Genomic DNA, 12882 nt, shown 5'->3' with positions numbered 1-12882 from the left:
CAGCTTTAACAGAATATAAACTTTTAAAAGTGAGATTTTCACTGGACACTGTCATAGCCTTGGGAAGATGTTTGGGGGGGCTGCAAATTATTATTTTTTGCACGAGATACAGACTGCTTTAACGGTCCGCTAATACAGGACTGGCAAAGGCCCAGTACTTACTTTTGTGATTTTTAAAACATGTATTATTCCGATTTTTCAGCACCCTCAGCATCCCTACTTCCCGCAGCTATGGACACTGTGTTACTTTAAGTCAGGCTACATTATAATACTCTTTGTTCTCCTGCTCCTCGAAGACTTCAATTCAACACAGGGCAGATGAAGGCCTACTCTAAGCCCAGTAGATGGTTCTAACTGACCCTGTAGGCTACTATGCTTCAAATACCTACTGTACTGGATACATTAGGCTGCAGTAGGCTACAGTGGCTTGCGAAAGTATTCACCCCCCTTGGCATTTTTCCTATTTTGTTGCCTTACAACCTGGAATTAAAATGGATTTTTGGGGGGATTTGTATAATTTGATTTACACAACATGCCTACCACTTTGAAGACACAAAAAAACTGAAAACTTGAGCGTGCATAACTATTCACCCCCCCCCCCCATAAGTCAATACTTAGTAGAGCCACCTTTTGCAGCAATTACAGCTGCAAGTCTCTTGGGGTATGTCTCTATTAGCTTGGCACATCTAGCCACTGAGATTTTTTCCCAGTCTTCAAGGCAAAACTGCTCCAGCTCCTTCAAGTTGGATGGGTTCCGCTGGTGTACAGCAATCTTTAAGTCATATCACAGATTCTAAATTGGATTGAGGTCTGGGCTTTGACTAGGCCATTCCAAAACATTTAAACCACTCAAGTGTTGCTTTAGCAGTATGCTTAGGGTCATTGTCCTGCTGGAAGGTGAACCTCCGTCCCAGTCTCAAATCTCTGGCAGACTGAAAAAGCTCAATTTTAGTCTCATCTGACCAGAGTACCTTCTTCCATATGTTTGGGGAGTCTCCCACATGCCTGTTGGCGAACACCAAACTTGTTTGCGTATCTTTTTCTGGCCACTCTTCCGTAAAGCCCAGCTCTGTGGAGTGTACGGCTGAAAGTGGTCCTATGGACAGATACTCCAATCTTTGCAGCTCCTTCAGTGTTATCTTTGGTCTCTTTGTTGCCTCTCTGATTAATGCCCTCCTTGCCTGGTCCGTGAGTTTTGGTGGGTGGCCCTCTCTTGGCAGGTTTGTTGTGGTGCCATATTCTTTTCATTTTTTAATAATGGATTTAATGGTGCTCTGTGGGATGTTCAAAGTTTCTGATATTTTTTTATAACCCAACCCTGATCTGTACTTCTCCACAACTTTGTCCCTGACCTGTTTGGAGAGCTCCTTGGTCTTCATGGGGCCGCTTGATTGGTTGTGCCCCTTGCTTAGTGGTGTTGCAGACTCTGGGGCCTTTCACAACAGGTGTATATATACTGAGATCATGTGACAGATCATGTGACACTTAGATTGCACACTGGTGGACTTTATTTAACTAATTATGTGACTTCTGAAGGTAATTGGTTGCACCAGATCTCATTTAGGGGCTTCATAGCAAAGGGGGTGAATACATATGCACGCACCACTTTTCCGTTATTTATTTTTTGAAATAAGTTATTTTTTAAATTCCACTTCACCAATAGTGACTATTTTGTGTATGTCCATTACATGAAATCCAAATAAAAGTCAATTTAAATTACAGGTTGTAATGCAATAGGAAAAACACCAAGTGGGATGAATACTTTTGCAAGGCACTGTATATCAAAATAGGGGAAAATTAGTTAGGCGTATTTGAAAAGTTAAAGGTTACGTTTATGTCACATATGTTTAATGTTACCGTATCGTATCCGGGACAGAACATATCTGCCAGGGAGGATGTATTGCTCAAATGTATGATATGTAGACATTTTATTTTATGTTGATGTTTATTTTCAGATGTGAGATGTTAACAAACTTTATGAATACATATATTTTTTTGTATTATCTACATACAGAATTTTGGAAGATATAGTATTAAGTGCTGTTGTTCGTATAATAGACAATAGCTTACAGAATAACTGCTTTCTTTCTCGAAGGAGCTGTCTACATGTTCAGAACCTACAGTTGCTTATCTTCAGATGATTGGCAAGTTTTTTTCTCTTCCTTTCTGACATGCTTTTTTTCTTCTAACACTTTAGTCCTGGACACAGTTTCTCAACCCTAGTATTAAACCCAAACCCTAAAACTAAAACTGACCTTTAAACTAAGTCTCAATCTACACGCTATCATAAATATAGTGTATTGACACTGATTTAAGCCCTAAATAGACTGTCTGTATTTGTAGCCTTGAATACAAAAGCTGTCTTATTGCTTTGGAGGAACACCTGTACCTCCCTGGGCTTTACACTTCCTGTCTGTCAGCTCAAAGGCGTGACTCGGCGGCTGTTTCCCCTGTCGTCCCGGAGACCATGAATGTTGAACATGGCCTACTGTCAGCCTCAACCGTCAATATTTCATTCCTCCGACTTCAAGCTAACATTTCCTACTTATTTTCTGCAAGAAGAATCCTCAAAGAGAAAAAATAATCTAGATATGTGACTGCTTGCCAAGACTTGGTTAGAAAAGGTTTGGGAAAACTAAAGTAAAGGACACTCCAGAAATCCGGAGACACCTCATCACGTTTTACAGAGATTGCAAAGCTCATCACGTATTACAGAGATTGCAAACCTCATCACGTACTACAGAGATTGCAAACCTCATTATGTTTTACAGAGATTGCAAACCTCATCACGTATTACAGAGATCGCAAAGCTCATCATGTATTACAGAGATTGCAAACCTCATCACGTATTACAGAGATTGCAAACCTCATCACCTATTACAGAGATTGCAAACCTCATCACGTATTACAGAGATTGCAAACCTCATCACGTATTACAGAGATTGCAAACCTCATCACGTATTACAGAGATTGCAAACCTCATCACGTATTACAGAGATTGCAAACCTCATTACGTATTACAGAGATTGAAGACTAATATTTGTTTAGGCCACGCTTTATCAAAGATAGTTTACATAAAGCCGTGAATGAAGATGTTTTATTTTTATTTTATTTCACCTTTATTTAACCAGGTAAGCCAGTTGAGAACAAGTTCTCATTTACAACTGCGACCTGGCCAAGATAAAGCAAAGCAGTGCAAAGATGGGCAGAGAGTAAAAGTAACATAGATGCTGGATGGCTGAGGCCAATGCAAAAGGGGTGAACTTCAAAACTTCTAGTGTGCAATTTGTGCTGCCTTTGAAAGATAAGCCGCACATGCACATACATGCAAAAACACACACAGAGCATAGAAACACCCACCCACCCACCAATATCCGCAACCCCAGATAGACACATGTAAGTGCACCCAAGTTCACACAACCACACCCATCCATCCACACACACATGCGTGTGGAGACACACACACACTTATCTACATGAACCAAGGTAATTAGTGAATAAAGTATAGTGCAGTAAAACAACAATACGCTATATTCAGGTATCACAGCTTAAACCCTGTGAGGCCAGTTGTGGTATTTGCAATGCATCTCTGCCAAATTTCCCCTAGTTTATGGCAGGTTTTATTTCACTTTTCTGCAGCTCAGTGGATTTTACAGTGCCAATAGGGAGGCAATTTGCCTGCTTTGTTTATCATTAAACAACTGGACATCCATGACAACAAAAGTAGGTTTCTGCGTTCAACCCGGTACTTTCACTGAAAATAGATATATTATGGGAGGGATTTATATTAATTTGCCAAATATTGCATTGCTGTTCTTATCTGATATGTGTAACCCATCTGCATGATTTCATTTCATATTATTTATATTGCTGACCTATAATAAGAAAGGATACAGTACATTTGCTTCCGTGTAATGAAACAGAACATAGGCTATTTGATCCTTTTTCAGTATAGAACATTCTTGTTCTAAATGAAAGATTCCATGCAAGAGGACAAGGGGAGCTGGTAGTTGACCCCACCATCTGTTTCTTTTCCAGAGAGAGCAGAGGAAGACTTGAACACAAAAGGCGGGAAAATAACACCATAAAAATGGGACAACAATTATGTTCCTCGCTTCCCTGCATGACAGACGTTGTGGTTTCTCCCCAACTCAGAACACACAGAAGCAATTGCCATAGTTAGCTAATAACATCACCCTTTACAGCTCGCCCGCTGCAGTCCAAATGGGCAGAAACCATGACACTCCCTGGACACATTATATGACCTGATGGTAATGGAGTAGCAGTTTTATAGCCTATAATGAGACTGAGCCACAAGTTGAGGTGTTATTATAATGCATGTGCAGCCTTCACATGCTACTGCCTTCCCACAGGAATAGCTAGCATCATGTTTTCTCTCCGGCTTCCCCCAGTGTGAAAGATTAGGTTTCCATAGGAGTCTGCACTGCACAGAGGCTGGAGTAAAGATTTCTCCATCAGCGACACAGTACAATACATTTATGCATCATGCAATCTTGTGCATTCCTGCATTTCCTTTACTATTACATTTCAGTTGTAGGCCTTCATGAGACTCAAACCAGTATGCTATTGGAAGAACATGTTTATCAGTCCTGGGTGTGATGCATGTGGTTGAAGCCTGTGCCCCTATGAAAAAAACAAGCTACCAAGTCAAACTTAAATGAACCTCGTAAAGTAGCATCCCAATGTTGACTACGAGATACAGCACTTAACATTTCTCTGCTTAAAATAGTAGGGATAATATATATCTGTCGGATGAACTGTACATCAAACATATTGAACTGTATATCAAACATATTGAACTATATATCAAACATATTGAACAGTTTATCAAACATATTGAACTGTATATCAAACATATTGAACTGTACATCAAACATATTGTCAGTAAAAACAACAGAGAACAGTGGAGTGGGAGCAGCAATAAAATATAGTGAGTGGGGTTGCATGTCCACAAACACTCACTCAGCCAGCCATGTAGCTTTGCTTAAGACCGAGTCTATCTATAAAGACATCTTGCCACGGCGTCGATTGCCCTGCACCAGTGGCTGTCACCCAGGAACGTTGCATAAGCAAACACGCATAATAAATTGGGCCGTGGGAACAGCTGCATGATGGTTCTCTCCACCACCACGGTCAGAATTCTGTGGCAAGGACAGCAACCATTTTGCTCAGCTCCCTCTGTCTGAATTGTTACTCTGCTGCATGTGGAAAACCTTCATTACCACTGGACTTCTGCTGAAATGGGAGGCAGGCTGGCTGGCCCACTGCAGAGCAGAGAGAGAAGCTTGGCCTGCCTGCAGCATTATAGCAACAGGAGTTTGACAAAATATGAAATGTTGGAAGAATACAATTTGACAAAGGCACACACAAACACTCCCTCACTCGTCTACAACTCTCACGGTTGTGTTTAATACAGTCGTTTCACACCGCCCTGTGATGTTCTGTAATGATAGCTTGTATCCAGGTAACAGGTAATGGGCCTGCACTGGTAAAAGAGAAGCCAGACCTGAAAAGCAGGTGACTGTTGGAACGTCGTGACGTTCTCACCCTATATTATCTCTCCCTTCACTATTGGTTTAGTTGTTAGGGAAAGGATTTACATGTCCCTAGGGCAGAATGTATCCTCTCCCATCGACAGACATGGAAGGTACTCTATACATGCAGCTATCACCTCTCAATCACGGCCCTGTGTAGTAGATCACCAGTGTAGCTATGAGATCCTGAGCAATGTCTGTTCGTCTTTTGTTTGTGCAAGGCAGTGGTAGCCTACATTTACTGATAGAACGGGAGGTGAATGGAGTTCACTGTCCGAATTACGGGCATACTTTGGGCACAGGACGGGACCATGGTGACAGATGGTTGCTATGAGGAAGTGTAACAGGCTTTTCTAGATAAACAATGCTGTTTACAGAGGGCCACAGGGACTGCTGGGAGTGTGAAAGGCTTCTAGCTGTCATTGAGGTGTGGTGATGTGTGGCGATATGGACTGTGATCCTTGGTCTGTATACCATTAGGGTTCTGAATGGGGCTAAGTGGAACTTTTTATCAATCTTTCTCACTCTCCAGGCTTGTGTCTACAGTACGTCAGGCTTGCACCAACCTGATGCTGATCCTGCTGCATACCTCAGCCCACCATCAATGCCCCACTAGTCAGAAATGAATTTATTGGGATTTCAGTTGGTAGATTATTAGTGTTATTGCTATTAGGAGGTGGGGTTCATTGAGGAACCTCCTTAGTTGGTGGGGGTTCTTGCAGGAACCTAACTGCCCAACTGAAACAATTGGATTTGAATTTGAAAGGACAGCAGGTGCAGGCACTTAACTGAAAAATGTAATTATCTCCTCAATTTAAGGTAAGGTTTGGGTGCAGATGACTGGACTGCAGGTATACAGACAAGGAGGCATACAAAGGTATGTCAATGGGTATTGGTATGTAATGCAGATCACATTTACCATCCTCCTTCCTTACCTCGTCAATGAATATCCCATAGGCCTCAACATTATGGACAAGGCATGTGTATGAAAACCATTATCAAAACAGTTTAAAAAATGTACATTCACCACAAAAACCAAGGTATGAATACTGTTGTGTGCATGTTTTGTTAATCATCGATATAATTACTATTTTTTGGATTCACAGACTTCACCCTCCACCTCTGGTGAATATAACAGGAAACCTGTTCGATCACCATGCACTGCAAAATCATTCTGGCTATGGAGAACATCAACACAGTATGAAAATGTATGCACTCACTAACTGTAAGTCGCTCTGGATAAGAGCGTCTGCTAAATTACTAAAAATGTAAAAATGTAAAATTAACATCAACACGCCAGAGGATAATAACGCAATATTTTAGCTCTCAGTGTTTATTATGATTTTAGTGGCAAAGCAGAATAAAAAAAATCCAAATAGGAGGTAAACTCCCAGCAGAACCCCAAGTCCAATGGGTATAACCTCTGGTGTGTTGATGTTAATGTGTTGATGTTCTCCGTAGCCATAGCCAGAATGATTTTGCAGTGCATGGTGATCAAACAGGTTTTCTGTTATATTCGTCAGAGGTGTAGGGAGGGTGAAGTCTGTGAATCCCAAAAATTTTAATTATACAGATGTTTAACAAAACTTGCGCACGACAGAATTCATACGTTGGTTTTTGTGGTGAATGTGAATGAAAGAAACGGATCTGATCATACCTTTGTTTGCCTCCTCATCTGTATACCTGCAGACACAGACACAAAAGTAGGCAGTTCAGTCATCTGCTCCCAATACAGTGAGGGAAAAAAAGTATTTGATCCCCTGCTGATTTTGTAAGTTTGCCCACTGACAAAGACATGATCAGTCTATAATTTTAAAGGTAGGTTTATTTGAACAGTGAGAGACAGAATAACAACAACAAAAATTCAGAAAAACGCATGTCAAAAATGTTATAAATTGATTTGCATTTTAATGAGGGAAATAATTATTTGAACCCTCTGCAAAACATGACTTAGTACTTGGTGGCAAAACCCTTGTTGGCAATCACAGAGGTCAGACGTTTCTTGTAGTTGGCCACCAGGTTTGCACACATCTTAGGAGGGATTTTGTACCACTCCTCTTTGCAGATCTTCTCCAAGTCATTAAGATTTTGAGCCTGACGTTTGGCAACTCGAACCTTCAGCTCCCTCCACAGATTTTCTATGGGATTAAGGTCTTGAGACTGGCTAGGCCACTCCAGGACCTTAATGTTCTTCTTCTTGAGCCACTCCTTTGTTGCCTTGGCCGTGTGTTTTGGGTCATTGTCATGCTGGAATACCCATCCACAACCCATTTTCAATGCCCTGGCTGAGGGATTTGACGGTACATGGCCCCGTCGATCATCCCTTTGATGCGGTGAAGTTGTCCTGTCCCCTTAGCAGAAAAACACCCCCAAAGCATAATGTTTCCAACTCCATGTTTGATGGTGGGGATGGTGTTCTTGGGGTCATAGGCAGCATTCCTTCTCCTCCAAACACGGCAAGTTGAGTTGATGCCAAAGAGCTCCATTTTGGTCTCATCTGACCACAACACTTTCACCCAGTTCTCCTCTGAATTATTCAGATGTTTATTGGCAAACTTCAGACAGGCATGTATATGTGCTTTCTTGAGCAGGGGGACCTTGCGGGCGCTGCAGGATCTCAGTCCTTCACGGCGTAGTGTGTTACCAATTGTTTTCTTGGTGACTATGGTCCCAGCTGCCTTGAGATCATTGACAAGATCCTCCCGTGCAGTTCTGGGCTGATTCCACACCGTTCTCATGATCATTGCAACTCCATGAGGTGAGATCTTGCATGGAGCCCCAGGCAGAGGGAGATTGACAGGTCTTTTGTGTTTCTTCCATTTGCGAATAATCGCACCAACTGTTGTCACCTTCTCACCAAGCTGCTTGGCGATGGTCTTGTAGCCCATTCCAGCCTTGTGTAGGTCTACAATCTTGTCCCTGACATCCTTGGAGAGCTCTTTGGTCTTGGCCATGGTGGAGAGTTTGGAATCTGATTGATTGATTGCTTCTGTGGACAGGTGTCTTTTATACAGGTACAAAGCTGAGATTAGGAGCACTCCCTTTAAGAGTGTGCTCCTAATCTCAGCTCGTTACCTGTATAAAAGACACCTGGGAGCCAGAAATCTTTCTGATTGAGAGGGGGTCAAATACTTATTTCCCTCATTAAAATGCAAATCAATTTATAACATTTTTGACATGCGTTTTCTGGATTTTGTTGTTGTTATTCTTTCTCTCACTGTTCAAATAAACCTACCATTACAATTATAGACTGATCATTTCTTTGTCAGTGGGAAAACGTACAAAATCAGCAGGGGATCAAATACTTTTTTCCCTCACTGTATAGCTAGCCTTCAACATATTCGTATAGCCTACATATTCTTAGCTCTTTGTTGATTGATATCCACTGAATTGTGTCCATTTTCTGTTTTAGAAATATTTGCACAAATATGAAAAGATAGATGGTATCATCATAAAACAATATCAATTTAGATCATACAATGGACAAACCTTACCTTAAATGTAGGAGATCTTTACATGTTTCAGTTAAGTGCCTGCACCTGCTATCCTTTCAAATTCAAATGTTTCAGTTGGGCAGTTAGGTTCCTGCAAGAACCCCCACCAACTAAGGAGGTTCCTCAATGAACCCCACCTCCTATGGGGTTCTTGGAAGAACCTTTTGGGGGCCATTTTCAGTGCCAAGAATCCTAAGGTTCTTCAAAGAACTTTGAGGATCTTAGAAGAACCCTTGTTGAAACCCTAATTTTTTTAGTGTACCCCCCCCCCCCCACCTTTTATTAATATTAATAATAATAATACCTACTTTACCTCTTCAGTGAATATCCGATAAGCCTCTACATTATGGACAAGGTATGTGTATGAAAACCATTATCAAAACAGTTTTTTTCATTCACATTTACCACAAAAACCAAGGTATGAATTCTGTTGTGCGCATGTTTTGTTAATCATCTGTATAATTACTATTTTTTGGATTCACAGACTTCACCCTCCCTCCACCTCTGGTGAATATAACAGGAAACCTGTTCGATCACCATGCACCTTGTTGAACCCCTCATTTTTAGAGTGTAGTGCCTATAATACTGTAATAAGCTCACATACTGTAGTTGCTGTCACAAACGCCAAACTCCACATAGTTGTCATTGACTAGTTTCATTCCCCACTGAGCAAACAATATCTGTACTTACAGCATTCATATACTTTTTTGTTGTTGTTGCTTTACTGGACTTTCTTTTTTTTATTGACATTTGTCAATAAAACTCCTGAATGCAACTGTTTGTGTCAAATAGTTTTGTGTTCTACTTAGTAGCCCTGGTTGTCCTGAAAATAAAATTGTAAAACACCTCACTGTGAGGCTAAATATAAGGGCTGCTGGGTATGCAGATAAATGAATGTCCGATAAATGAAAAGCCGATTTTTTGCTGGGACTCGGGACTGATAGGGTTAAAAAGCAGCTCATAGGCTATAGGATTTCCTGAAACGCCCCATACCAAAAACTATAGGCAAATTTTACCTGCTGCGAGAGAGCAGCTCCGAAGCTGTTCCGATGTTTGGGTTGTATACAGCGAAATCTAACCCTTTAGAATAAGTATTTTATTGTTTGTTTGGGGGTCTGGAGAGACTTCTCAGGAAAAAAATAACAGTAAGGGAAATTTGCTGTGATCACGCAGATATTATTTACTCTGTTGATCGGGGAAACTTTCCGAAACTTGCTTCATACCCCAAGCACCCTTTGGATTTACTCCGCACGTCTATCACGGTCGACTTTGCCATTGAGTTTGACTGCTTGGTTCTGTCAAGGTGGCGTAGCGGGGGATCTGCGTTACGGAGAGACCGCTCTCTTTGAAGGGATTCACTCATGTCTGGATATTAACTTCCCTTGTTAATTTGAGAACTGTCTCTGAGGAAGACGGTGGATGTTATTGTGTTCCTGTTTTTGAACATATTGTAGCCAACTAATACAGCAGAAGCGTCAACATGTTGAGTAACACTGGAGTCTATGCTGTCAAGAAGCGGAAGAAGCCCGTTCAAAAAACGTAAGAATGTCATTTAAACATGTTTGACCTGACAATAAATGTTTTGGGAAGTTCGATTTAGGTCTAGCATGAGCTGGATACAGAATGGCGCTTGATTTGATAGTGTGCTGCATATCTTTCGCCGAATATATAGGCCTACCAAAGATATTGAGATATAATTATGCAATTTGGCACAAATAATGCACATAATGTGCGCATTACAGACATAATGTCAAGTTAGTTATTTAAATAACCTATTAGCCTTTCCAATAGCCACAAGTGAGATATAGCCTAATCCATTATGTGTAGGTTATAGGCTAGCCAATAATTAATGATCAACTCCACGATACCCGATGGATCGAGTTCCATCGGGTATCATGGAATTGAGAATTATTGGCTATACATAGCCTAGCCTATTTGATTTACATAAGACATCTAAAAGCAATCATTAACTTCGTGCTGTTGGATTATTTTCTTCATAAATGGTTATTAGTTTGGATTTATTGCTAGTTTGCTTCTCCTGCTTTCTTCTGGGGTAACTGGGTTTCTTTCTGCAGAGGACAAAGTCTCATTGTAGGCATGCACCGCTCGTAAGAGCATGTGTGCTGTGTTGATGTGTAGTGTAGCTGTACATTTCTGCCTGACCAGAAGTTATCGTGCCTCCCATTAGTTTTATCCGGGTCACCTTAAGAATCTCTCTTCGTGTATAGTTTTGGTCTGGCATGGAAATAGTACTCTTGCGTTAATCACAATTAAGTTTGAGAGTCGGCTGCACTCTCACGCGATGCTTACAGGAGGGCGGGGCGCGCGGGGGATTGCTGGCCTGAGGTATGTTATTGTAATCTGATACGGTTCTCATTGTGAGAACACACTTCTGCGTCTTTCCTACTTTTTTGACTTTATTACACAAGCTAGTTACAAAAGAAACATTATATTTTGTAATGCAGTTTTTCACCACTAAGTAAGAATTACTAATAGCATAGCTGAGGAAAATAATTTTTCCTTTATGGGAAAATCACGCAGTGCAATGGGTTTGGGTTGTTGTTCTATGCTATGACTTTCCCATTGTTTCCACAAACATTTTAAGGATTCCAACAAAGTATTGAGAATGTGTCACATGCATTAATAATTAATAAGACCATAATAAGTATTTGCTTACTATAATATATTATTTTCTAAATAAAACCAGGTTTATTGTCAGTTTATAACAATATTCATGTAGTTATTTTTATGCATTCTAATTCTAAATACATTTTCTTTACACATTACATGTAGGATTGGTCAAGCAACCAGACAAAATGTATGTTCACCAAAAATAGTGAAACATTAAAAAGGTTATCCTTTTTAGATAAATCTATACTAAATATATTCACATGCCACCAAATAATGTATTAAAACACACTGTTTTGCAGTAAAGGTCTACAGTAGCCTCAACAGTACTCTGTAGGGTAGCACCATCGTGTTCTGTCCTCCTCTGGGTACATTGACTTCAATACAAAATCTTGGAGGCTCGTGGTTCTCACCCCCTTCCATAGATTTACACAGTCATTATGACAACTTCTGGAGGACGTCCTCCAACCTATCAGAGCTCTTGCAGCATGAAATGACGTGTTGTCCACCCAATCAAAGGATCAGATAAATAATCTAGTACTGAAAGCATAAACTACATCTAGCTAGCACTGCAGTGCATAAAATGCGGTGAGGAGTTGATTCAGAGAGAGAGAGAAAGACAATAGTTGAAAAGTTTTGAACAAATGAATGTATAAAACAAATGAAGGAGAAGCAAGCGAGAGAGAGAGAGAGATTTTGTTGTATTTTTGTTTTCCGCATTCACTTTCACTTACTTAGCTAGCGAATGCAGCTAGTTTAGCCTACTCAACCAGCTCAAACAGAGGGATGCCATGTTAGCTAGCTGGTTATAGCTATCCAACTCTGGAACTTTTCCAAGCCAATGTAAGCGTTTGGTTTTATTCATTTATTGCCACCGGGGTCTGCCGGTGTAACTGCTAAACTGCCTGCTGCTGACTGTACACTGTACTGCATGATTGTAGTGGGTTTACTGACGTGTTAGTTCTAGTAGCTATGTTGACTATGACGTTAATATGGTGACAACGATGTAGGCTGTGTGTAGCGGTTAGCGGTTATGATTTGAAGGTTTGGCATGGAAAGTTTTTTTTCGCCTGATGTGTTGTGCACAGTTGTCCACAAGCGAAGGGAAAAGGTGAGTGGAGGAGAGCGGAGAGATGTGAGAAAGAATTATACAACGATCAAAAGGATCATGCTCCATGTATGTGGCTGCTATGAAAGTGAACTGT

The 12882-nt window shown here is 40.7% G+C and overlaps 1 protein-coding gene across 1 annotated transcript in view; it reads left to right on the top strand.

Moving 5' to 3' along the window:
* The first annotated feature begins 10080 nt into the window (after positions 1–10080).
* The window catches only part of LOC121554973 (aryl hydrocarbon receptor-like), a 64768-nt gene continuing 61966 nt past the window's right edge, over positions 10081–12882 (top strand). The window contains exon 1 of the mRNA XM_041868709.1: positions 10081–10588. Coding sequence (XP_041724643.1) covers positions 10530–10588 — 59 coding nt within the window. The 5' untranslated portion in view covers positions 10081–10529. The remainder of the gene's footprint in view (positions 10589–12882) is intronic.

This window comes from Coregonus clupeaformis, chromosome 40, assembly GCF_020615455.1.
Source record: "Coregonus clupeaformis isolate EN_2021a chromosome 40, ASM2061545v1, whole genome shotgun sequence".
NCBI classification, from domain to species: Eukaryota; Metazoa; Chordata; class Actinopteri; order Salmoniformes; family Salmonidae; genus Coregonus; species Coregonus clupeaformis.
Note: the sequence above shows the minus strand (reverse complement) of the source record. Positions and strands in the feature narration are given on the sequence as shown.